This window comes from Pelophylax lessonae (genome assembly GCF_965119305.1).
Source record: "Pelophylax lessonae genome assembly, chromosome: 10".
NCBI classification, from domain to species: domain Eukaryota; kingdom Metazoa; phylum Chordata; class Amphibia; order Anura; family Ranidae; genus Pelophylax; species Pelophylax lessonae.
Genome location: NC_138777.1, coordinates 86,206,553 through 86,233,686, shown reverse-complemented (window position 1 = coordinate 86,233,686; position 27,134 = coordinate 86,206,553). Strand labels below are relative to the sequence as shown.

At 44.5% G+C, this 27,134-nt stretch overlaps 1 protein-coding gene across 1 annotated transcript; it reads right to left on the bottom strand.

Moving 5' to 3' along the window:
- On the bottom strand, positions 1-25,311 carry RPLP2 (ribosomal protein lateral stalk subunit P2). The gene is made up of 5 exons (XM_082270808.1): positions 25,198-25,311; positions 22,614-22,737; positions 18,270-18,318; positions 3,926-4,021; positions 1-101 (listed from the first exon to the last, which is right to left on the bottom strand). The coding sequence occupies exons 2-5, from the start codon at positions 22,734-22,736 to the stop codon at positions 34-36; spliced, it is 336 nt and encodes a 111-aa protein (XP_082126934.1). The 5' UTR covers position 22,737; positions 25,198-25,311; the 3' UTR covers positions 1-33.
- Positions 25,312-27,134: the final 1,823 nt, after the last annotated feature.

The following is a 27,134-nucleotide window of genomic DNA, read 5'->3' as shown; positions in this document are numbered from 1 at the left end:
ATAAAGTTTTCTTTATTTTAAACGTAACACGATTTAATCGAACAGGCCGAATCCCATATCTTCATCGGACTCCTCAGACTCCTCCTTCTCTTCCTTCTTTACTTCAGCAGCTAAAAAAAAAAAAAAAAAAAAAAAAGAAAAAAATGAACAGTTGACAAATTAACATTTAATCAGTCATAGGAAGCATACTGCAGTTACATTTATCACCATCAAGTTCTGGTAATTGCATTTTGCACAGAAGAAAATATTCACTACTAACGTTACACCTTTTACCACAAGACTAGGGGGGGATATTTGCTAAAGCAGGAGAGCGCAAAATCTGGTGCAGCTCTGCATAGAAACCAATCAGCTTCCCCATTTTATTGCCAAAGCTTAATTGAACAGGCTGAAGTTAAAAGCCAATTGGCTACCATGCACACCAGATTCTGAGTGCTCCGGTTTTAGTAAATTTCCCCCAACTTTAAAGCTTTTCTAAAAAGGCGGCCTTTTGTCTTAGGGTGGCTCTAACAGACTGGCACCTCCTTGAGAACATACAGGGTGATTCCAATCTAACATTTGAATAGAGTACCACTTTAAGGTCCCTTTCACACTGGAGGGCTGATCAGATCCTCCTGTCAGTTTTTCACATGGACCTGATCGGAAACTCCAAGTATATAAGCAGGCAAAAGTAAATAGACTTGTGTCCATTTACATCTGCTTCCCTCAGAGCCCATCCAGGTCTGGGGGAAAAAAAAAAAAATGGAAAAAGGTCTAAAACACTTTTTTTTACACAACTAAATGAGTTAAATCAGAGGTAGTCTGATGTACAGAGACCCAAGTATGTTTACATCGGGCCACCAATGCATCCAATATGGGTCTGTAAAACTCTTTAGTAAAGCTAAACACTGAAAGGACATGGATCTATCTATGGTGACATTCATTCTGTTCCGCTCCATTTCAGCAGGAAATCTGCTCATGGATCTCACTGATTCTGCCTCGAGACAAATCTGTTGAGTTTGTTGAAACTTAAGGCCACCACATCCAGCTTTCCCCATCTGTAACAGGTCCTGGAACAGTGATTGTAGGGAGCACTCCCTCAAGTCCAGGAAATCTGCCAACTGTCTACATTTGGGGCATACATGACTGACAAGTCCGGAACATACATTTCTGCCCTGTACAGGATCTAATCTACCTTTCCTGCCATGGCAAGATTTCTGGTTGTACACTTAGATGAATGCTACCATCATGGCATTGCCTGACTGAATACAGATTGGAGGACTCTCCAGTAAGAGACAAGATGACTGAACACCAAGTCCCCTGAACCAATTGGGTGCCCAGGACAACAGCCTGGCATCCATTATGAAGATCCTACAAAAGATGGTAAGGAAACACTTGTGATTCCTGAGCCATAATGCCAGGGACAACCTGGTGCTTGGTGATGGACACATTTGTTTGCTCACAGACCAGACTGACTTTTGCCATGATGATAGAATAATGTATTGTAGAGGTCAGAAGTGAAATTGAACAAATGTACCTCAAAAGATGTAGCATCAGACCTTGGACTTGGGACAGTTTCTGGACTGGAGAGGAGTAATCCATGACTGAATTGTTGGACGTTTCTCATGTGCAAACTAGGACCAAGACTAGCCCCAGGATAGCAGCAGGGCTAGTACTGGAGCCAGCACCTTGGTGAATACCCAAGATGCAGACAAAGACGCAAAACGCAAGGTCATGAACTGGCAGGGACCATGTAGGAAAATGTAGGAATAATTGATGTGTGGAAAAGATGGGACATGTAGGTAAGCTTCACTGATGTCCACAGAAGCCAAAGAGTCTCCCAGGTGAAGGGAGGCAATGACATATTTGGCAGATTCCATCAAAAGCTTTTAGTCTCGAAGGAAGACATTCAGAGCTCAGATCCAGAATAGGGCCAATGCCCTCACTGGTTTGGGAAAGGTCAACAGATGGGGGTAAAACCCCTAGAACCATTCTGCTACAGGAACTGGGGCAATACACTTCACTTACTGGAGATTTCAGCACTATTGAGTTCTTTTCCTCCTAGGTACAATACTACCACTGTATACAACAAATAGTGATCCCCTAAAGAGGATCCTCACCCGGGGATTGAAAAATCTGGTCCTAGCCTAAAAAGGCACTAAGCGCTTTATGACCGAGCTTAAACGCAAGGTTGCATGAATTAAGGTGAGGACCCAATCACAAGGGGGTGCACAGTTTAGGGTGCAATTTTCACTAAAGACACCTGTTGAAGCACATCGTCACTTTGAAGCATTCTCTTTGTGGCTTTACATCTGCAGGTTTACAGCACTATTGGCACCTGAAGAGCGTATTGGTTGCGACAGCACTTTACATTTTATTTGGACTTTTTTCACTGCATATAATGGACTTTTAAGCACGGTTATATGTATATCATATTTGATGATTTATTCACATTCTACAGTATAGCACTGTTTTATTATGACATATTTATAGTTTATACATGCGATTTTATATTGTCTACATTGGCCTATTTATTTCCACTGTATTAATTGTGCTGCACTTTTTGGGGGATAACTGGGGCAATGACATCTTGATCCAGAAAATCAGAGAGGGTTTGAGAAACTGTAGATCTGCAAATCTGTGCAGCATCTGGAAAAAAAAAAAAGGCTGGCATGGAGTTCCTGTGTTTAGCCTTGGGATATTACCTCCTGCATCCAAACGTCCTAAAACTCTGGAAAGTGGGGTTGCATCTTCATGCAGAGGAAGGCCTGTCTAAGGATTTGGCAGACTGAGTACCAAGACTTCAGGGGGGCAGGTTTCAATGTGTAGGATGAGGGAGCAAGAAAACAAACCTCACATTAACAGATAAGGGGGGGGGGGGGGGAGACTTTGCAATGTTTCTTAGGCTTCTTCTGCTGAGGAAGGGCCAGTAGCAAACTTACCGATGTGGATTTCCCCAAACAGGAGTTGTTCCTTGATGCAGACCAAATGCTTGTCTGTCAGAAATGTTCTGCAGTCTAGCATTTAAGCCAAAGTGCCCTATGCATATGAAGCGAACCGCCACACCTGAAATTTAACACTACAGCTATCCTTTTCATGCATTCTATAAGCTAGGGATAAACCATAGCAGCATTTAGAACTCTTAAGGGATTTTGATCAGTAAGACATGGTTTGACAACGTAGTTACAGACAGAACTGGAAAAAGGTTAGAACCTGCCAGCGTGATAAAGCCTTGTAAAGGTGGAACACTGGCAGATCCATAGTGGGAATAGACTAGTTTTACACAAATCCTCATCAAAAGGATGCAAGGCTAATAACCATCAGACTGATTCTGATCAATAAAGAAAAGTCAGAAAAAACAAGTGCTAATGAAAAGTCTGCAGCCTTAGGAGGTTTATTCAACCCATAACAGGAAAGAGCATGGCAAGAAGAAACAGGACGATCCTCTAGTTTCAGAGTGGTGGGAAATGAATCAAAGAGTCAAAATGATCTCCTTTAATTTGTAAGGCCCCTTTCACACTTGTGCGACTTGGGACTCCAAAGTCGCATGACAAGTCATAGCCTGTGATTTCCAATGAGAACTGTTCATCTGTGCGACTTCAAAGCAGTACCTGCACTACTTTGGTCTGACTTTGATGTGACAAGGTCTACAGACCTCAAAATTACACAGGCATCGCTTCAAATCCAATCAAAATTGCATCAAAATCGTGTGACTTTTAGATAACAAGTATGAAAGGGGTCTTAAAGCAATAGGCTGACTCCTCAGGGGTAAGCTCATCAGTCTTGCAATCGGGGGTGCAGGGGTTGGCGTATTTATATTGGGGACTTGGTTTTGCATTTGTAAGCAGTATATTCATCTTTCTAGTGATGGAACACTCAAAATGTATGTATGAGACAATGAAATACTGAATGATACAAACGTCTATAGCAAAGAATTGAAAGAAATTACCTGGTGCAGCAGATCCTCCAGCTGCAGGAGCAGCAGAGCCAGCGGCAGAAACTGCAACAGCACCTCCAGAAGGCATGCTCGCCAACTTGGTGTTACCTGTAAAAGCAAACCAATTTATTTCCAAGTGCCAGGAAATCAACCTGTAGCTAAAAACATTTTAATTTCCTTTTTTGAATACATCTCAGAATAAGAGGGAAAATATTTCAACTGGAGCACATACATGTGTAAGTACAAGTGATCTACTCAAAGCTTGCAGAGATTTTAAAAAGGCTAGAAGATCTTTGTTCATTACAAAAAAAAAAAAAAAAAAAAAACAACAAATCAGAAAAACATTTATTTCACTACTCAAATTGGGTAAAAGCGCAAACCTCAAACCCCTCAAATCCTAAAAAGGAGGACATGGCCAGAAAAACAAACATTTTCTAGCACAGGAAAGTTTTCGAACCTCCATTGGAATTTTTTCTTTAAACTATGTGTCACCAAGAAGACTTTCCCTGACTTCCTGTCCACCATGTAACAACTGTCAGAAGAGAAAGTGAAGGGAATTCTCTGAACAATTTAGAACCTGACCGTATCTAGGGTTCTAGGTTGAACTGGATGGACTAGTGTCTTTATTCAACTTTACCAACTTTGAAACCTTTTTGTGCTCTATGCAAAACTATGTTTTTCACTGGCGTTTATCCCTCCTCTTATGTTAGGGTCAGAACCGACCCGTTTTCAGGTTTTGAATGTCTATAAGTATCACATAAATTTGTTTATTGCATCAAGATTTTTTTACTTTGTCAGGAACCTCTATTTAAACAATGTAATAGAAAAATAATCCTTTTCACTAAATTATAAAATACTGTGGTGAAAATTAAGACGTTTATGGTGTTAGGGTCAATTCTGACCCAGTTATAATATAGGATTATAGGACACTAATAAGTGCCAAAACTGAAATCATAAACACTCTCTCTGCTTAGTAACACTGACAGCCAATCCCCTCTCAACCCTGTGAGCTGTAGTTAGGGAGGGGCCTATCTCTTTTCCTGCTTGTCTGCTTCTCTAAATAAAGTGAAGAAACATAGGACAAATTCATTTCAGAGTTGCTGACTTTATTTTACCATTTTTTAAATTTGAAAATGAGAGGTATGCTATCTAAAGAAAGGTCTAAGGGGTTACACCAAAAATATTAAAACCAATCTTTTCAAGGATAAAGAAGCCTAACAAGGTAACCAAGAGGTAAGAAACAAATTTGATGATAAATAATTATTCAGAGGGTATTTTATGGCTATCATCATGGATAGTAACGGAATTCTAACATAAGAGGAGGGTTATACTAAAAGACATACAGAGTACATTATTGTCTATATTCGCCTTTTTCAACCAGGGTGCCTTCTGGGACGCCTTGGCAAAATGCCTAGAAATTGCCCAAAATAGTTTACAAGCCAGCGGGTGGATGAAAACTGCTTATTAGTTACATAGAGCCACAGGATTTCATTGTGCACCATTACAATCATCTGCCAGTGTCCTGACAACCAATTACATCATTGGTTAATAAGGAGGACGTCAGGCACCTGCACACCATCCTTGTCAGGCAGCTCCTTGGAGCCGCCTGACACCTGGCTTCCCTGCTGATGATCAGGGGCACGCATGCGCCCCCCTAGTGGCCTTTAGGAGAGCGACTTAGACATACGTCGCTTTGCCTGTCCGTGTTTAATAGTGCAGCACGTAAGATTATACAGTATATTTTAATTTTTTGTTGTCACAAACAGTGTTCCCTTTAAGGTGCGCGCGTGCGCGGTCGCGCAGTGGAAATTACGTCCCGCGCAAGCACCTAGTTAGACGGCGCAGCCGCAGACGGAGCGGCCAGGGAGCAGAGCGTGCACCCCGAGAGCACGCCCATCGTGTGACAATAGCGAATGAAAATTCGCTATTGTCATACGGATCCTCCTCCTGGCCAATCAGGGAGCGGGTCCTCCCGCTTCCTGATTGGCCGAAAGGCCAACTTCATGCCATTGGCCGAGGAGGAGGCGCCGGGACTCGGGAGGATGGAGACGCGGGAAGCTGGAAGCCGGGGACTGAAGACAGAGTGCCGTGACCGTCCGTGAGGTAAGTGCACGGGGTCGCGGGGGGGCATTGCTGTGGCACTCTGCAGTTTATTGGGGGCATTGCTGTGGCACTCTGCATTTTATTGGGGGCATTGCTGTGGCACTCTGCATTTTATTGGGGGCATTGCTGTGGCACTCTGCATTTTATTGGGGGCATTGCTGTGGCACTCTGCATTTTATTGGGGGCATTGCTGTGGCACTCTGCATTTTATTGGGGGCATTGCTGTGGCACTCTGCATTTTATTGGGGGCATTGCTGTGGCACTCTGCATTTTATTGGGGGCAATGCTGTGGCACTCTGCATTTTATTGGGGGCAATGCTGTGGCACTCTGCAGTTTATTGGGGGCAATGCTGTGGCACTCTGCAGTTTATTGGGGGCAATGCTGTGGCACTCTGCAGTTTATTGGGGGCAATGCTGTGGCACTCTGCAGTTTATTGGGGGCAATGCTGTGGCACTCTGCAGTTTATTGGGGGCAATGCTGTGGCACTCTGCAGTTTATTGGGGGCAATGCTGTGGCACTCTGCAGTTTATTGGGGGCAATGCTGTGGCACTCTGCAGTTTATTGGGGGCATTGCTGTGGCACTCTGCAATTTATTGGGGGCATTGCTGTGGCACTCTGCAATTTATTGGGGGCAATGCTGTGGCACTCTGCAATTTATTGGGGGCAATGCTGTGGCACTCTGCAATTTATTGGGGGCATTGCTGTGGCACTCTGCATTTTATTGGGGGCATTGCTGTGGCACTCTGCATTTTATTGGGGGCATTGCTGTGGCACTCTGCATTTTATTGGGGGCATTGCTGTGGCACTCTGCATTTTATTGGGGGCATTGCTGTGGCACTCTGCATTTTATTGGGGGCATTGCTGTGGCACTCTGCATTTTATTGGGGGCATTGCTGTGGCACTCTGCATTTTATTGGGGGCATTGCTGTGGCACTCTGCATTTTATTGGGGGCAATGCTGTGGCACTCTGCATTTTATTGGGGGCAATGCTGTGGCACTCTGCAGTTTATTGGGGGCAATGCTGTGGCACTCTGCAGTTTATTGGGGGCAATGCTGTGGCACTCTGCAGTTTATTGGGGGCAATGCTGTGGCACTCTGCAGTTTATTGGGGGCAATGCTGTGGCACTCTGCAGTTTATTGGGGGCAATGCTGTGGCACTCTGCAGTTTATTGGGGGCAATGCTGTGGCACTCTGCAGTTTATTGGGGGCATTGCTGTGGCACTCTGCAGTTTATTGGGGGCATTGCTGTGGCACTCTGCAATTTATTGGGGGCATTGCTGTGGCACTCTGCAATTTATTGGGGGCAATGCTGTGGCACTCTGCAATTTATTGGGGGCATTGCTGTGGCACTCTGCAATTTATTGGGGGCATTGCTGTGGCACTCTGCATTTTATTGGGGGCATTGCTGTGGCACTCTGCATTTTATTGGGGGCATTGCTGTGGCACTCTGCATTTTATTGGGGGCAATGCTGTGGCACTCTGCAGTTTATTGGGGGCAATGCTGTGGCACTCTGCAGTTTATTGGGGGCAATGCTGTGGCACTCTGCAGTTTATTGGGGGCAATGCTGTGGCACTCTGCAGTTTATTGGGGGCAATGCTGTGGCACTCTGCAGTTTATTGGGGGCAATGCTGTGGCACTCTGCAGTTTATTGGGGGCAATGCTGTGGCACTCTGCAGTTTATTGGGGGCAATGCTGTGGCACTCTGCAGTTTATTGGGGGCAATGCTGTGGCACTCTGCAGTTTATTGGGGGCAATGCTGTGGCACTCTGCAGTTTATTGGGGGCAATGCTGTGGCACTCTGCAGTTTATTGGGGGCATTGCTGTGGCACTCTGCAGTTTATTGGGGGCAATGCTGTGGCACTCTGCAATGTATTGGGGGCATTGCTGTGGCACTCTGCAATGTATTGGGGGCATTGCTGTGGCACTCTGCAATGTATTGGGGGCATTGCTGTGGCACTCTGCAATGTATTGGGGGCATTGCTGTGGCACTCTGCAGTTTATTGGGGGCATTGCTGTGGCACTCTGCAATGTATTGGGGGCATTGCTGTGGCACTCTGCAATGTATTGGGGGCATTGCTGTGACACTCTGCAATGTATTGGGGGCATTGCTGTGACACTCTGCAATGTATTGGGGGCATTGCTGTGACACTCTGCAATTTATTGGGGGCATTGCTGTGGCACTCTGCAGTTTATTGGGGGCATTGCTGTGGCACTCTGCAGTTTATTGGGGGCATTGCTGTGGCACTCTGCAGTTTATTGGGGGCATTGCTGTGGCACTCTGCAGTTGATTGGGGCAAGCTGGTCACTCTGCATTGACGTCCCCCCCCCCCCCCCCCCATTGCTCAATCTAAAGGTTTGCGCTCAGAAATTTTTTTATTTGCTCAGCTCAGTAAAAAATTAGAGGGAACATTGGTCACAAAGTGTTCTTGTCTGCAAAACAGATTCTGCAAATGACCTCTTAGTAAAAACAGTCTCCTCAGGCACTGAAATCTCATTGACTGGGAAAAGCCTTTAAAGCACAACTAAATTAAGCTGGATGGAATCTTACCATAATGTGAAAGGATGCACTATTCCTTAGTCTGACATAGTTGTGACAGATCCAGTCACTGCTTTACCTATTGCCCCTTCATGTCCTGTAATGCTCCTTTTCGGGCACTGGACAGCATTTGACAACACAACTGCTGTGCTTTATTCCCATCATGCCAGGAATGTGCCAGACATTCATTGTACGATGCATGCGTCATGCAGCATAAATAAGAAAAACTCCAAGGAGCATGGTGCAAAGATTCTTTCTCGGCAAAAAAAGACTGCCTGCATGCATCTTGCAAAAAAAAAAAAAAACACCTTACAGCTTTTTTACAGCAGGGATCTGGTTCCGTTTATATATATAAAAAAAACGTAATTCACCTAACATACATTTGAAGCTTGCCTTTCCAAAGGCTCTGATCCGTATAATCATCTCCTTATTGCCTAGAACAGGGGTCTTCAAACTATGGCCCTCCAATTGTTCAGGAACTACAGTTCCCATCATGCCCAGTCATGTCTGTGAATGTCAGAGTTTTACAATGCCTCATGGGACGTGTAGTTCTGCAACAGCTGTAGGGCCGTAGTTTGAGGATTCCTGGCCTAGAATCTTGCCTCTTATTTCTAACTATAGATAAAGGTTACAGCATTAAGTATCTAAAGCTCCTAGAACACAGAATCCCCTGAGAGAGTTCTTGGAAACTTGCTCTCATTTAAAAGCCATCAAAGTGTCAACTGAAAAGTTATGTTTTTGTTCTCAAAACTTCTAAGGAGGCTGAAAGTCAAGCAGCAGTAAAACACTCTACAAGTATCCACAGATAAAAGATGATTAGATCCTGATAAGGATTTCTGGCTGCCTTTATTCCTCCTACAGTACAGCTGCATTTAGAATTGATCTGCCTTCATTAGAATTTCTATTATTGATATTTCAGAGAACAGACTTTTACCATGAATCAGCCATTACAGAAGAACTTTTGCATACATAAAAGTCATTCTCTGCCCCTTACAAAATATAATTAGCACTACCTCATGCTCTAAAGTAGCTTTTCTTAGCCGGGTTTCAGGAGTGGTGCATGCGATCACCGACACCCAGCCGACTATTGCCTGCATGGTGCCAGCTCTGCCATCACTCTGAAGACAAGTTGAGACTTTCCTTGTCCCTTGTCATGTAACCAATGACACTAATCATAGCTGTAAGGAAAGCATTCTTTTCACTAACCACTGCTATAAAAGGGGGTCCCCTCCCACACACCACCAGTGTAAGGGGGTTCTCTCCCATCCGTGATCACCAAAGAGGGCAACTGTAACAAAGAATGTCAAATTTAAAGGGGGTATTTCTGCATTCGAGTAAACCATGACAATTGTATAACCCCACTCACTATATACTCGCTCCAATCTCTCTATAATCTATATACACACACACACACCGGCCACTTTATTAGGTACACCTGTTCCAATTGCTTGGTAAAAAAACTGCTAATGAGCCAATAACATGGCAGCAACTTATTGCCTTTAGGCATCTAGATGTAGTGAAGATGACTTGCTGAAGTTCAAACTAAGCATCAGAATGTGGAAGAAAGGGGATTTAAGTGGCTTTGAATGTGGCATGCACATGGTGCCAGACGAGCTGGTCTGAGTATTTGAAAAACTGCTGATCTGGGATTTTCACACACAACCTTCCCTAGGGTTTACATAGAATGTTCTGAAAAAGAGAAAATATCCAGTGAGCAGCAGTTGTGTGGATGAAAGTGTGGATGAAAATGCCAGAGGAGAATGGGCAGACTAGTTTGAGCTGATAGAAAGACAAGAGTAACTCAAATACCCACTCATTACAACCAAGGCATGCAGAATACTATCTCTGAAAGCACAACATCGAACCTTGAAGCAGATGGGCTACAGTAGCAGAAGACCACACTGGGTGCAACTCCTGTCAGCTAAGAAAAGGAAACGGAGGCTACAATTTGCACAGGCTCACCAATATTGGACAATAGAAGATTGGAAAAATGTTGCCTGCTCCGACGAGTCTCAATTTCAACTTAATCCTATCTTTCTGTCACACCAGTAATTTACACAATATTTTCCCTGTGTGTGCTGCAATGTAGCATTGAAAAGAGAATAAATCTCCCAAAAAATGCATATGTTGAAACTTTACCACGCTACTTCATTCAATAAAAGGGTACACTAATGTGTTATAATTTTAATGTGAATAATTATAATCAGGGCTTTTTTTCAGCTAGAACTTGCTGGAACGGCTGGCTCAGGCCCTCTGCTCCCCACTATCTCTTGTAAACACAGAAATCCAGCTTCTCTGTTTACAAATGACAGCTCGTCTCCCAACAGCTGAGTTCAGGATTGGGACAAGAGAGATGCAGTGCGGATGCCGACACCCCCACTGGATGGTCTCCCTATAAGTGAAAGAGGCAGAGCCAACTACAGTGTGCGAGGAGGTACAAGAGACTGATGCTTACGCTTAATACAGCAACAAATGTATGACATGTAGAAGACAGTCAAGCTATTTAGGAGGTGAGGAGAAGACGGGGCAGTGGAAGGGGGGGGGGGGGGTGGTTGCATACAGATTTTAGAGCTGAAGAGGGGTGAAAGTGAGATGTGGAAGAAATCTGAACTCTGCGCGTAGCCCATCTGAACTCTGCGCGTAGCCCATCTGAACTCTGCGCGTAGCCCATCTGAACTCTGCGCGTAGCCTCGGCACATCATGCACTTCTGGAATAAATACACTTTTGATTTAATTGTGGGGTAAAAATATATGGGGCACATAAATGTAACTGTTGAATTGGGAAAAATTAAAGAAAAATGCATTTTTGATTTGTAACCATCCCCCATATGCAAATTTGCTTCCAAATAAAGCCCTATGTTTTCCAAAAAATATGTAATTAGAGTAGACTGCACAACTTAATTGATATATTGAGAAACAGACATCATGAAAAAAAATAAGTAAAAGCAGCTCTGGGACTCAAGAGGATTAGGAAGACCCAGAGACTGAGGACATAACCTTTACACCAGTCCCCCCGCACCTGTTTCCTGGAATGAACCCTTCGTTTACTGTGGAATTAGATGGTACATGCATAATTTTGTTTGTTTGGCAAACCTTTTTTTATAAGTTTAAGGTTCAACACCCAGGGGAAATGTGGTGATTGTACAATACTTTATTTTTCAAGATAACTAGACCAATTTTGTTTTTCATAAACTAGCTACATAAAAAAAAAAAAAAAACATACTACCCCGATTACATTCATTTTACCCAGGTAAAATATATTTTGTTTAACACCAGGTAAATTGAAGCTGTATTTTGTATTGCACTTTCTGCCTTAAATGCCTTTGCACAGCCAGCATCAGACTGTCAATGCACAGCAGCCTTTACAAAGCCCATTACATTAAATATCCAAAATGAGCTTTATGGAGCAATAAACCCAAAGCTGAGGATTCACCTATGGTACATGCTATGAGCCCAATGTCCCGCTGGCTTCTCAGCAACTCAACATATAAGAAATCAATGCTGTACCAAAACCAATAGTTCTTTCACCCAACCCTGTGTGATTACGCAGTTACATCATTTTCCCATTAGGGAAGTATAATATCCTAATTCTGGCAATGATTGACAGGGCAGAAATTATACCATTGACAGTTTTCTTTTAAGTTTCTATTGGTTTGCTTCTGAAAATATTAAAAATCCAATAAATTATTAATAGTCAACACAGCAAAATGGCAAGCAGAACTAAAATGATTGTAAAGTCTAGTTTTTTTTTTTTCTATTAAAACATTTTATAGGTACCTCCTCTGTGCAGTGGTTTTGCAAAGGGCAGCCCAGATCTTCCTCTCCTTCGTCCCTGGCTAGAGCTTCTGGTCCTTCCCTACTGTTGAGTGTCCCCACAGTAAGCAGCTTGCAATGGGGGCACCTGAGCTGAGCTGCAGCTCCGTGTATCCATTTAGACACGGAGCTGCTATTTGGCCTCGCCCTCTCTCTCCTGATTGGCTGACTGATTGACAGCAGCAGTAGCTAATAGTGGCACTGCTGTGTCTCAGCCAATCAGGAGAGAGAGTTCCAGACGCCTGAGGCACTCGTGGAAATTTCTGGATAGAGAGGGGATCAGGTAAGTATTATGAGAGCTGCTCCACACAGAAGGTTTTATATCTTAATGCATAAGGACCTTAATAGGCCTTTTGTTATTTTATGCCAGAAAGGCAATAGTGATGCATTAGAAGACTGCTACAGCTCCCACTGTGGGGTATTGGAAAACTCATTAATTTAGTACTGCCATTGTATAAAGACACATACCAATCTCAAGGCTGCCCAAGATTTGGGATATTTGGATCAATTCTGCCACTTGATGTACAGTGGTTATAGAAAAGAATCACCCTCCTTTAAAATAATCACATTTTGTTGCCTTGAAGCCTGAAAGGAAGGCCGTTTTTGCTTTATCCAGCTGTATTTACTGCAAATTATAACACCCAAGTGTATACAACATCAACACGTCAGAAAAAAAAAAAAAAATTTTAACAATCAATCAAAGAGTCGGAAAAAGGCTCACCCCCTCCTAAAAATGACTCATCAGGTGTAGCTTAAGGCTGGCCATACACTATACAATTTTCTTGTTCAACTTTCCTTTAGATTTACCAAAACCATGTAATATAGGGTCAAACCTAAATACTTTCAATTTGTATGCAATCAGGCAGGCCCTTGCACTACATAGTTTAAGGTAAATCTAAAGGAAATTGAATAAGAAAATTGTATAGTGTATGGCCAGCCTAACACCTTCTCAATAGCACACAAAGCCATCCAACTTTCAACTGTGATCAGCTCAGCATTAAAGCTTTCCTGGAGAATTTAAGTCCCTGTAGTGCAACTGAAGCAAAGTCAAATTTGGGTAGCAAAGCACTATCAAAAGATCTCTGGGATAAAGTTGTGGACAGGCACAAGTCAGGAAATGGATAAAAAAAAAAATCTAAATTTCAAAAGCTTTATCAATGCCTAGAAACACAAAGTCTATTGTTAAAGAGGTTGTAAACCCGATTTTACAATAGACCAGGGGGACCTTCAGCTTTCCTTGCCGGGAGCTTGCCGGAAAATCAGTCCCGCGCACATGCCAATCACAGCGCCGGAGCCGCCGAACCCGGAAGAGACGCCGAGGGATCATGGCAGCACCCGCAGCGATGTCCGGGGGTCCGTGTCGGGGCTTCGTTCTAAGGTAATACACAATGAGCTAGTATGCGATGCATACTAGCTCATTATGCCTTTGTCTTGCAGGTTTTTTTTTTTTGGTTTTTGGGTTTACAACTGCTTTAAGTACGCAGGCATCCGGGGTAAATCTTTCCACATAGCCCATCCTCCACACCGCCATCGACTTCATCCCTTCCAAGCTGCGCTCCCGGAGCGCTTCAAGCCTTGCTTTCAGCTCGCTCTACTGCAGAGTAGTCTTCTCAGTCACGATTGCAGACTGACAGCAGTAAGAGTCGGCAGTGCGGAGGACGGTCTATGTCTAGCTTTACCCCGGATACTTGCATACTTAGATGTGCCTGTTTTAATCATCAATCATGCGAGTTGCTAAAATGTTGTACCTTCATTAGGAGCTCTTTCACACTGGGGGCACTTGAAAACTGCCAATAAAACACTGAGCGCTTTTGAGGTGTTCGCAGAGCGCTTCTTGAAGGATACACAACTCAAAAACTACTTCAAAAAACATTTTAAAATGCTTTTCAGTTGTTTCCCATTCATTTTAATGTAGAGGAGCGTTTTTGAGGCGCTTTTGTAGCGCTCCAAACATGCTGCTTGCAGGATTTTTTTCACCTCCCCACCAGCGCAATGCTCCAGTGTGAAAGCGTTGATTTTTAATGGGAATAGGTTTGCATGAGCTTTTCAGGCTCTTTGTTATAGCACCGATGCGCTGAAAATCGCCTCAGTGTGAAAGGGCTCTTAATGTAACCATATTGCTACACTGTCTTCTCTTTTATACTCTTTAGATCCTTCTGGATTTTGCTTCTAATCCTTGTGGAGGCTGCCATTTGTGAATGGACATTATATGGTATATTTATTGCTATAATCTTTTTATATGGACGATAAACTGAAAAACGTAATAAATGGCTGTGGAACGAATCCTCTGGGTTTCCATTATTTATGGGGAAATACGCTTTGATATAAGAGCGCTTTGGATTACAAGCATGTTTCAGGAACAAATTATGCTCGCAATCCTAGGTTTTACTGCACTGAAAAGTTAAACAAAAAAAAAAAAAAACGGCCAGATGATTTAGCCATGTCTATATATATACATATAATGCCTCTCACATTTAATCTGGTCCACAAGCGAAACCCAGCAGGTACAAAAACCAGTAGGTATTAGGATGGACCTTTGAAAAGTTTCATAGAATTACTATGAGCACCTGTAACTAATACACAAAAAAGGATAAAGAAGTCAAATTCACAGCCATTCTTGACATTTTTTTTAATTTAAACCTGGTTTGTAGACCCTGGCTTGACTACAACTATACCATATGAACCTTAAAGCCGATCACCATGTTTCCTGTCACTTTAAATAGTTTTTTGGATCACGGTGGTCAAAAACGTATCTTCACCATGTGCTGGACTGGCTCCAAGAGCTGTATGAACTATAATGTAAATTTTAGCGAAGCTCAGCCTTTCATAGGCAGCTTTGTATTCTGTGAATACAAAGTTTCCTCTGATTGGCTGAAGCGGAGAGGTAGGCTGATGACATTGCAATCTCAGCCAATCAGAAGAAGCTTTATATTCATTCACAGAACACAAACTGCCTATGAACGGCTGAGCGCTGCTCAGCCAGACTGTTTTGTTCCCGAGTGCGTGATGGGAAGTCTGTTCCACCGCCAGAACCCAACACTGTACTGTATATATTGTAGCCGATGCTACACACAGTTCATTCAGCACTTTGTGAAGGAAATATTTTGTTTGGACAAGCTTGGTCAAAACAACCTATTTAAAGTGACAGGAAACTTGGAGATCAGAGTTTAACTAACTACACAATGCTTTTGCAAGGTGCACAAATTCCTGGGTCAGGCTCTAAATTCTTCCGTCCTATATAACATGGCTTGATTCACTATTAGGGATGAACCCTATTAGGGGGACAGTAGAGGACAAACGTCAAGCCCCCTGGTTGGACATCCAGCTGCATCCCTAGAAACCATTGACATCACTGGGAAATGGTAATGCCTGCCACATAAGTGACGGGGGGGCGGAAATAGCAGAGACATCACTGCCCAAATACAGCCACTAGTGCTAATGTGCTTCCAGAATCCGGTAACTCCATAGCCCACAGAACCCCACGAACACTGTTCAGGATTGTGAGATGAGGTCCTGGTTCTCCACATGTGGACAAGGCCCCCATGTTGAGGGCATGTGACCTGGTGGGAGGGGCGGATTGCCTCAAAGGGTCTGGTCTTACAGGGGGACATCACACATTTTTCTATCTTGCCCAAAAGGAAACACTTTAAAATCCAAACCAAACTTAAAGGGTCTGGTATGCCTTTTTGAGCACGACTTGACACACTCCATTCTTGCTATAGGATGTGCTACAACAAAAGTGACAATGACAAAGAAAAAATAAATAGTAATTTTCCTGCAAATGACATTTCATTGTTAGCTTCTGGCAAAAAAACCTTCCAAGAAAAAAAAGGTGCCCAAAAAGATGCACCCCTTCTCAGGCAGGAATAGGGCAAACCCCCGAGAATGTTATTGAAGGGAATTGGGCACTTTTTTAACTTTAAGCATAAAAAAAAAAAAAAAAAAAAAAAAAAAAAAAAACACTACTCTGCTCTATGCAATGTAAAAATATATAAATTTTCTGCACTGATTGATGTTTCCCACGGTCTTACCCATTAGCCCAGAAAAGCATTTTTTGATTGATTCAGCTTCCATTCATTTCAATGGGTTTGGTATCTGAACTTCTTTTAAGTTAACAAAACCTTGCTCGAGCTGAACCCAGGGCAGTTCCTTCAACCCTCTCACCACTCTTGTTAGCACAGAGTTGTTACAAACCCCAATGTTTACACTGCATTGAATTCCTCACGGAATGATATACAGTATGAATAATTTTACAGGTCTTTAACTGCAGCTAGTGGTACTCTCAGCCTGATACTGTGTTGTTGACACCTGCTCATTTGAGCTTACTTGACTGTAGTCAATCCAATTTACCCACCTTCTGCTTACTTTATTCATTTGGATATGTCATTGCTGTGTCTCTTGCTTTAAAATTGGTTGTAAGCCTCGGACATGAAGAAAGATTATATCCTTCTAAAATATGTACTTCCGTTTCAATCCAATACACTAAATGTAATTTCTACCTGCAGCCTGGTTCCTTTGCTATCTGCATGTCTGTCACTTCTGACAACCTTTCCTGATACCAAGAGGTAAAAAGTCGAGCTCCAGCAGACACCCTATGGTTAACAGTCTCAGCTCTGTTTGTGTGTTGCGTTAAGGGGGTTGTGTCCCTTCCCTCCCATCAGCTCTTACAGAGCTCTGCAGAGTTTTTCATTTCGGCTCGCTGCCCCTGCTTTCTGACAAGCTGTATAAATTCTGCACTTTGAATGACTGCAGAGAAGAGATGTCTGAAGATAAACAGGTGCAACTCTTGGAGGACAGGTTTCATCTTTGCATTACCTGAGACTTGTCGCTTCACTGGGCATATGTAAGGGTTTACAACTACTTTAATGAAATCAATATTTAAAGAAAGCAGTCAGATCCCCACCCTAATCTTCTAGGGTTAATGGTCATCTTCAGGTGAACAGGAAAGCATCGGGGGATATACTTAGCTGTCTTCTAACATGATCCTATTACCATCCACAACAAAGAGATGTAAGGTTGTGCTGTGGTTTAAAAGACACCCTCCTTACCTTTCTAGTGCAGTTTATGAAGCATTAAAGGCAAAGTTTATCTTGTACATAAACTGGCCCATGCAGACAAGGGGCTCAAGCAGTGTAAGAGACACTGTGCCTTTGTAAAAATATTTATTGCAAATGCCATATCCGAAGGCCGTTTGTCACACATTAAGCATGGGTGATATACTCCCAGTGTTTACAGTACTATGTCCTGGCTAATTTTCATGGGAGGTAACACGTTTACCAAAGCTGATAAATGTGCTGTCTCCAGTCACAGCAAAGGCTCTCCTATCACGCTGCTTTAGCCATTATCTCATACCCTGGACAAACTACAAAATGAACACTGAATCCTTTGACAAATATTTTAGTTGTCCTCAAAGATATGGCTCAGCAGCCATTTTGCTGTAGCCCATGGCCTGATAAAAAGCCAAGACATAGGAACGTAAACTTTGGGAGTATTTTGTCCAGGCTTCAGAGGTGACAAAAAAAGGCCTGGATGTATTGCTTTTAACAATGCTTTTACAAATGGCAGAGTATTAACTACTTGGACCCTTACCTGCATAGGCCAGTTTATGTAAAAGGTTAACAACCTTTAGAGTGCTTGTGTAGCTGTATGAACGAGACTAGCAGCAAAGAAAGAAAGCGCAGTGAAAACTCTCAGATAGTTGACTCTCATACTCCAAAGCTTGATGCCAATTCAGGCACAAACCTAATCAGCCCGCCTTCCAGTTGTACCTTTGCCCTAGTACTTGTACACACACCGAGAATAAGAATGAGAGCTTCTCAGACATTCGGTTTTCTTTCTCTTTGAGGTTTAGGCATTCACGCTGGCCTTGGCAGCATAAGATACAACTGCTTCCAGGGCTTACCTTGAGCAATCACTTCATCGATTTTCTTGCCTTTCAGCTCACTGATTACCTATAGAGGGTGGGAAAAAAAAAGTAAAATTGAGATGGTGTGTTATTCTCATTTAATTTTATTATTAAAACTAAACTCCAGAGAGGAGAAAATACTTCCTTGCACTGGGACTCCCCCTGCACTGTGAGGGTTAAATGGTTGTTTATGCCTTGTATACCAGTAACAAGAACTTTATTCTACAGCACTCCAGGTGCTCTCCTCCTCTCTCTGATGCTCCAGTTTGTGGGCAGTCCCTCTGTACCCTCATGTACAATGTAGGACTACTTTCCCCGCATTGTACTTGAAGTAGTCAAGTGTGTGGCTGCTGTAGCACCTTAACCACTTGCCGACCGCTCACTGAGCTGCTACTGTGGCAAAGTGGCTCGTTAACGTCTGGCGACGTAGACCAGACTCTCCCCTCTCTCGGCGGCGTGCGCGCGCCACTGGAGGGAGGCTCGCTCCCGCTGTATTCAGACACAGCGGGAGTCGGGCCAGGGGAGGAGAGGCGGTGATCACCGCCGCTCTTCCCCGATCGTCTGGGATCGAGTGAGGAAATCCACCAGCTTGTTTAAACAAAGCGGGCGGATCTCCTATGTGACAGAGTCACAGATTACAGGATTCAGCATAGCTGAACCTGTGATCTGTGTGTCACACAATCCCCTCCCCTCACACACGTCAGTAAGTCAAAGACATGTAGCTAAATACATTTTGGCCTAAATATGACAAATTTAATATATTGGATATTTTTTAACTGTAAAGGTAGAAAATGTCAATTTGTCGCAAAATTTTCGCTCTTTTTTTTTTAATATCGCAAAAAATTAAAAGGGCAGAGGTGATCAAATACCACCAAAAGAAAGCTCTGTTTGTGGGAAAAAAAGGACGTAAATTTTGTTTGGGTACAGGGTTGCATGACCGCGCAATTGTCCGTTAAAGTCGCACAATGCCAAGTTGCAAAAAGTGGCCTGAAAAACGCTTTTGTAGCGCTCCAAACATGCTGCTTGCAGGATTTTTTTCACCTCCCCACCAGCGCAATGCTCCACTGTGAAAGCGTTGATTTTTAATGGGAATAGGTTTGCATGAGCTTTTCAGGCTCTTTGTTATAGCACCGATGCGCTAGAAAATCGCCTCAGTGTGAAAGGGCTCTTAATGTAACCATATTGCTACACTGTCTTCTCTTTTATACTCTTTAGATCCTTCTGGATTTTGCTTCTAATCCTTGTGGAGGCTGCCATTTGTGAATGGACATTATATGGTATATTTATTGCTATAATCTTTTTATATGGACGATAAACTGAAAAACGTAATAAATGGCTGTGGAACGAATCCTCTGGGTTTCCATTATTTATGGGGAAATACGCTTTGATATAAGAGCGCTTTGGATTACAAGCATGTTTCAGGAACAAATTATGCTCGCAATCCTAGGTTTTACTGCACTGAAAAGTAAAAAAAAAAAAAAAAAAAAACGGCCAGATGATTTAGCCATGTCTAGAGAGGCCTTGTCTACAGGCTTCACATGATGAGCAAAACCCACATATAATGCCTCTCACATTTAATCTGGTCCACAAGCGAAACCCAACAGGTACAAAAACCAGTAGGTATTAGGATGGACCTTTGAAAAGTTTCATAGAATTTTGTATCAAAAATACGCTTATTGTGATTTTTTTTTTTTACCAAAAATATGTAGCAGAAAACAAATTGGCCTAAAATGTTAAAAAATTTTGATTTATAAATTTTTTTGGGAATGTTATATATCAGAATGTAAAATAAGTTTTTTTTTTTCCAAAATTGTCTCTCTTTTCCAAAAATTAAAATCGCACAGGTGATCAAATACCACCAAAAGAAAGCTCTATTTGTGGGGGGGAAAAAAAAAAGGACATAAATTTAATTTAGGTACAGCGTCGCACGACCGCGCATATGTCTGTTAAAGTAACGCAGTGCAGAATCGCAAAATATAGCCTGGTCAGGAATGGGGTAAAATCTTCCAGTCTTAAAGCGGTTAAAAATACGCTCGTTGAGAATTTTTTTAGTCAAAGACATGTAGCTAAATAAATTTTGGCCTAAATATGACAAATTTAATATATTGGATTTGGATATTTTTTAACTGTAAAGGTAGAAAATGTCAATTTTTGTCGCAAAATTTTCGCTTTTTTTTTATTAATATCGCAAAAAATGAAAATCGCAGAGGTGATCAAATACCACCAAAAGAAAGCTCTGTTTGTGGGAGAAAAAGGATGTAAATTTTTTTTGGGTACAGGGTTGCATGACCACGCAATTGTCCGTTAAAGTCGCGCAGTGCCAAGTTGCAAAAAGTGGCCTGGACGTTAGGCAGGAAAATCCTCAGGTGGTAAAGTGGTTAAAACAAGAGACTGCAGGGGTTTAACCTTCCTGGCGGTATTCCCGAGTGTGGCTCAGGGTTAACTTTCAGTACCCAAAAGCGGTAACCCCGAGCCACACTCAGGATTACCCCAGAATGTTACTCACCTTCCCTGCGTTTCCCCACCGTCCTCACCTGTCTCTCCCTGCTCTGTGCACGGCCGATTGCTGGCACTTGCCTTCCGGTTCACTTCCCTGCGAGCGTTGCGACGCAGGGGGGTGGAACCTGCGGCAAATTCAAAAGTGTAAATACACTAAATGACACGATACAAAGCTGTGATCCTAACGGATTACACGGCATCATGTTATTTCACCTGGTGACTTTTCCAGTGCCCTGCCTGTGCTTTGTGCCTGGAAAAGTTTGAACGACCATGGAGTCCAAAAAGCGTTTTTTTTTTCGCAAAAGCGCTTTTAGACGAACTGGAAAACGGCAACAGCGAAAAGGAGTAACTTGAAGAACTGAGCGATAGCGATTCGTGGGAAAATTCATCAGGTACGGAAAGTGATGAGACGATTCTGATGTCTCTTTATGGCACATAGCTTGTGGAATTAGAAAAGTATATCAAATGATCCTTCAGAATTTCCAGCGGAGCTATGAGCCAGAAAGACACCAGAATCATCTCGGTTGTCACTTTCCGTACCCAATGACGAATTTTCCCACGAATCGCTATCGCTCAGTTCTTCAAGTAACTCAGTTTCGCTGTCTTCCAGATCGTCTAAAAGCGATTTTGCACAAAAAGAATGCTTTTAGGATGCCATGGTCTATTTTCCAGGCATAAAGAACTGGAAAAGCACAGGCAGGGCACTGGAAAAGTCACCAGGTGCAATCCTGTGGTGAAATGGCATGATACAGTCTAATCCGTTAGGATCACATCTTTGTATCATGTCATTTAGTGTATTTACAATTTTGAATTTGCCTCTGGTTTCACCCCCCTACACTCGCAGGGAAGGGAACCGGAAGACAGGTGCGGGCATCTGCCAAGCACACAGCTGGAGGACGGCAGGGGATCGCAGGAGAAGGTGAGTTTTAAAATGTAAAACAGATTTCTATGCAAAACAATGTAAAGCTTTTAGTACAGAAATCTGGACATAATCAGACCGCCAGGGTGTAGGAAGCTTTTTAAAGTGGAGCATTCAAAGGCCCTTTTTACTTGTACTCTAGGCATACGAGAGTTTAACCCTTGCAGTGTGGGAGAGCACCACACTGCAAGGTCTCAGACATAGCTCTTAAATAGCTGTCTTTTCTTTTACTGGTATTTAGTCATCACTGGGGGGGGGGGGGGGGGTTTCTTTTTGCTAAACCATCTAAAAAAAGAACGAACATTTTAGGAAAAACAAAAACATTTTTCTTCGTTTGTTAAAAATTTTGCAAATAAATAATTTTTCTTTTTCATTGATGAAGAGGCTGCACTGATCACAGTAAAAAAAAAAATTCACCGACAGCTTTGCTGGCTATTGGATCTCCTTTCCTCACACAGACCGCCCCGTGAGGAAAGGACTGCCAATAACCAGCAAGTCTGTTTACATGTAGACAGCTGTGCTTGGACACAGCTAAACACAAGGTTAATGGCTGCTGTGATTGGCCCTTTACCCTGATCTGTGATCAGCTGAAGGATACAGTGGTCACAAGGTGCGCCCCAGGGGGCGGGGTGCTGAGAGGACGTCCATGGACACACTCCCAGAACTTTCGGCTATAGCATGGTTGGCAAGTGGTTAAAGTGACTTTTTTGGGGACTGCCATTGACATCTCCTTTAAGAAAATGTCTTCCCTGGTTGCCAAACAGTTGCCTTGGATTTAATGCTGAGTATCTGACCCGGAACAAGCATTGATAGGAGGAATTTTGACACTCATTTAAACAAGCTTGTCTGATTAAAAAGTACAGAAACAGGTAAAATACATTTTAAGCTATTGATGCCTCTATACCACCACAAATTGCAGATACCTTGTCGGCACGCTCCTTGTCCAGCTCAATGCCAACGCTGTCCAGAATCTTCTTCAGATCAGCAATGGAAGGGTTGTCATTACCGCCAAGAACGGCCAAAAGATAGGAAGCTATGTAACGCATCCTGTTTGGGAGAGAAAAATACTTATGTTACCTTACTAAGTCTTTGGAAATATGTATTTTTGGAAAATATGTATGCCTTCGGTGCAGACTGCAATTTTCAGTGACTTGGACCTTTTCTGCTTCCAGGGCAATGTAATTCACTGTAAAGGTGAAAGCACCTCGGCCCCAAATTCAGCCTTCCTACAGAGTGAACATGTAGATCTTCACAGAGTTCCTGAATAACAGATTCTTCTTTAGGAGTCACTTAGTAAAGAGGACCATGAGGTAATTTCTCTGCTTCACTGATGGGCATTGATTAGGTGGTACTCATAGGCGGCACTACCCATACACTGGGCGGTGGTAAGCAAAGGGCGACCAATCAAGCCTGCAACCTCAACCCCAGCTGTCAAATGACCCCTGGTGTTCTTCCTGGAGCCAGGACTCCCAGGCGCCAGGATGCACTGTCCAGTCGCCATTGTGACCAGGCGTCTAGGTTTTGTCGAGCCCTGTTGTATCACCTCCTCGATACCGGCTTTAACCCCCTACATACCAGACAACTGTGCCACAACTGGGTGTGCGGTTGCAGCGCCATCCAGTTCACTTAAATGGGTTGCTCTTAGCAGGTGGTGATGTGTACACCCTGGCTGCAGCAAAAGAGTATAAATGCAGCTCAACCACAGGGATTTACCCCCCCCCCATCACACATGCAAAGAAAGCTCCCATTAGACGGCTAGAAATGATCACTATAACAGGGGGGTGGGGAAAGGGCGATCACCCCACATAAGTTGCTAAAGGGCCATGAAGTCTATGGGCAAAAACAACGCTCCTGGACCTTCTCAGGCAAGTGAGCAGAGAGATGTGAGCGGCCTGAACTGGGAACAATGGGCCTATTACCAGACTCACAGCAACCCCCCCAGGACATAAACCCTTCTTGGGGGGGTGGGGTGTACAGTTACATAAAGACCTTTCTCTGGGGGGGGTTACAGTCACATACATAGAGGCCTTTCCTTTCTCGGGGGGGGTACAGTCACATACATAGAGACCTTTCTCTGGGGGGGTGTACAGTGCCATACATAGAGACCTTTCTCTGGGGGGGGGGGGGTGTACAGTGCCATACATAGACCTTTCTCTGGGGGGGGGGGGGTGTACAGTCACATAGAGGCATTTCTCTTGGGGGGGGGGTGTACAGTCACATACATAGAGACCTTTCTCTTGGGGGGGGGGTGTACAGTCACATACATAGAGACCTTTCTCTTGGGGGGGGGGGGGGTGTAGTCACATACATAGAGACCTTTCTCTTGGGGGGGGGGGGGGTGTAGTCACATACATAGAGACCTTTCTCTTGGGGGGGGGGGGTGTACAGTCACATAGAGGCATTTCTCTTGGGGGGGTGTACAGTCACATACATAGAGGCCTTTCCTTTCTCGGGGGGGGGGGGGGGGTACAGTCACATACATAGAGACCTTTCTCTGGGGGGGGGGGGTGTACAGTGCCATACATAGAGACCTTTCTCTGGGGGGGGGGGGGGGTGTACAGTGCCATACATAGAGACCTTTCTCTGGGGGGGGGGGGGGGTGTACAGTCACATAGAGGCATTTCTCTTGGGGGGGGGGGGTGTACAGTCACATACATAGAGACCTTTCTCTTGGGGGGGGGGGGTGTACAGTCACATACATAGAGACCTTTCTATTGGGGGGGGGGGGGTGTACAGTCACATACATAGAGACCTTTCTCTTGGGGGGGGGGGGGGTACGGGCTCATACATGGAGACCTTTCTTGGGGGGGGGGGGGGGTGGGTGTATAGTCACTTACATAAAGACCTTTCTCTTGGGGGGGGGGTGTACAGTTATATACGTAGAGACCTTATTCCTCTGGGGGGGGGGGGTGTACAGTTACATACATGGAGACCTTTCTCGGGGGGGGGGGGGTGTATAGTCACTTACATAAAGACCTTTCTCAGGGGGGGGGGGGGTGTATAGTCACTTACATAAAGACCTTTCTCTGGGGGGGGGGTGGGTACAGTCACATACATAAAGACCTTTCACTTGGGGGGGTGTACAGTTATATACATAGAGACCTTTCCTTTCTCTGGGGGGGGGGGGGGGGTATAGTCACATACATAGAGACCTTTCCTTTCTCTGGGTGGGGTGGGGGGGGGGGGGAGGGTTATAGTCACATCCAGCTCATTACTATACATTTCTCCTCCACTGAGGAAGTCATATGCCCCGGGACAATTATTCGGAGTAATGCTATCAGTCCTCTAATGTAGTGCGAGGACTGGAGGGGACAGGAGTCTGGACTTTATTTATCAGAGCTCTGGTACTCCATAGCTGAGATACAATGTATCCCTCCGCACACAGCACATGCCATGACCGACCGCACATATCCGCCTTCTCCCGGGACTACATCCACTTCCCGGGCACTCAGCGCCTCACACAAGCCGCCCGGTGTCTATCCACCAGGTAACCCTCCGCCAACTTACTTCACGGGACTTTGTAGCGCTCCGGAGCGGAGAGAGTCAGCAAAACGCGTGCTTCCTCTATGGAGGACCGGGGAAAGAGGGAGGAGGCCGGAAAGGGAGGGACTATACACAGGAAGATCCGCCTGACAGGGAATTCTGGGGGCACAGCGCCATCTTCCTCCACCCTGACACGAAATTCTGGAGGCACAGCGCCATCTTCCTCCACCCTGATAGGGAATTCTGGGGGCACAGCGCCATCTTCCTCCACCCTGACAGGGAATCCTGAAGGCACAGCGCCATCTTCCTCCACCCTGATAGGGAATTCTGGGGACTCAGCGCCATCTTCCTCCACCCTGACAGGGAATTCTGGGGACTCAGCGCCATCTTCCTCCACCCTGACAGGGAATTCTGGGGGCACAGCGCCATCTTCCTCCACCCTGACAGGGAATTCTGGGGACTCAGCGCCATCTTCCTCCACCCTGACAGGGAATTCTGGGGACTCAGCGCCATCTTCCTCCACCCTGACAGGGAATTCTGGGGACTCAGCGCCATCTTCCTCCACCCTGACAGGGAATTCTGGGGACTCAGCGCCATCTTCCTCCACCCTGACAGGGAATTCTGGGGACTCAGCGCCATCTTTCTCCACCCTGACAGGGAATTCTGGGGACTCAGCGCCATCTTCCTCCACCCTGACAGGGAATTCCGGAGGCACAGCGCCATCTTCTTCCACCCTGAAAGGGAATTCTGGAGGCACAGCGCCATCTTCCTCCACCCTGACACGACATTCTGGAGGCACAGCGCCATCTTCCTCCACCCTGACAGGGAATTCCGGAGGCACAGTGCCATCTTCTTCCACCCTGACGGAATTCTGGGGGCACAGTGCCATCTTCCTCCACCCTGACAGGGAATTCCGGAGGCACAGCGCCATCTTCTTCCACCCTGATGGAATTCTGGGGGCACAGCGCCATCTTCCTCCACCCTGACAGGGAATTCTGGAGGCACAGCGCCATCTTCTTCCACCCTGAAAGGGAATTCTGGGGACACAGCGCATACTTCCTCCACCCTGATAGGGAATTCTGGGGGCACAGCGCCATCTTCCTCCACCTTGACATGAAATTATGGATGCACAGCGCCATCTTCCTCGACCCTGACAGGGAATTCAGGGTGGAGCAAGATGACATTGTACCACCAGAATTCCCTGTCGGTGTGGAGGAAGATGGCGCGGTACCCCCAGAATTCCCTGTCAGGGTGGAGGAATATGGCGCTGTACACCCAAAATTCCCTGTGAGGGTGGAGGAAGATGGCGCGGTAAACCCAGAATTCCCTGTGAGGGTGGAGGAAGATGGCGCTGTACCTCCAAAATTCTGTGTCAGGATGGAGGAAGATGGCTGTACCCCACAGAATTCCCATTTAGGGTGGGGGAAGATGGCACTGTACCCCCAAAATTCTGAATTTTGAACAAAAGTGGAGAAGAGAAGACTGTAGATAAACAGATACATCTTATGTAGGAGGATTTGTTTAATTCTCGGTGTTTCACCTAAGGCCAGTCACTTCACTGGGTATGTGGAAGGATTTACAAACACTTTAACCCATTGAGGTTGGTGTGCATATTTTTCCACAGCAAAAGCCAAAGTACTTTATTTTATTTTTCTTATTGTGAGGAAAAAGATTCTTGGCCCTGGTGGTTGGGGGGGGGGGGGATGCCTGATATTAGTGGTCGATGGAAATGAAACATTTCCAGTGTTGGTACTTGGTGGGAAGAAAAATTCCTGTTGTCTGTGAGAGGAAGAATATTGAGATACCCGTGGCCAATGGAAATTAGAAGGGGAAAAAAAGCTTTGGTGTCAGTGGCAGGGAAAAACATTGGTGTGAGTGCCAGGGGGACAATGGTATTCAGTAGGAGAAGTATTGGTGGACAGTTAGGTATCACATTGGTGTCAGTGGCAGGGGGACAATGA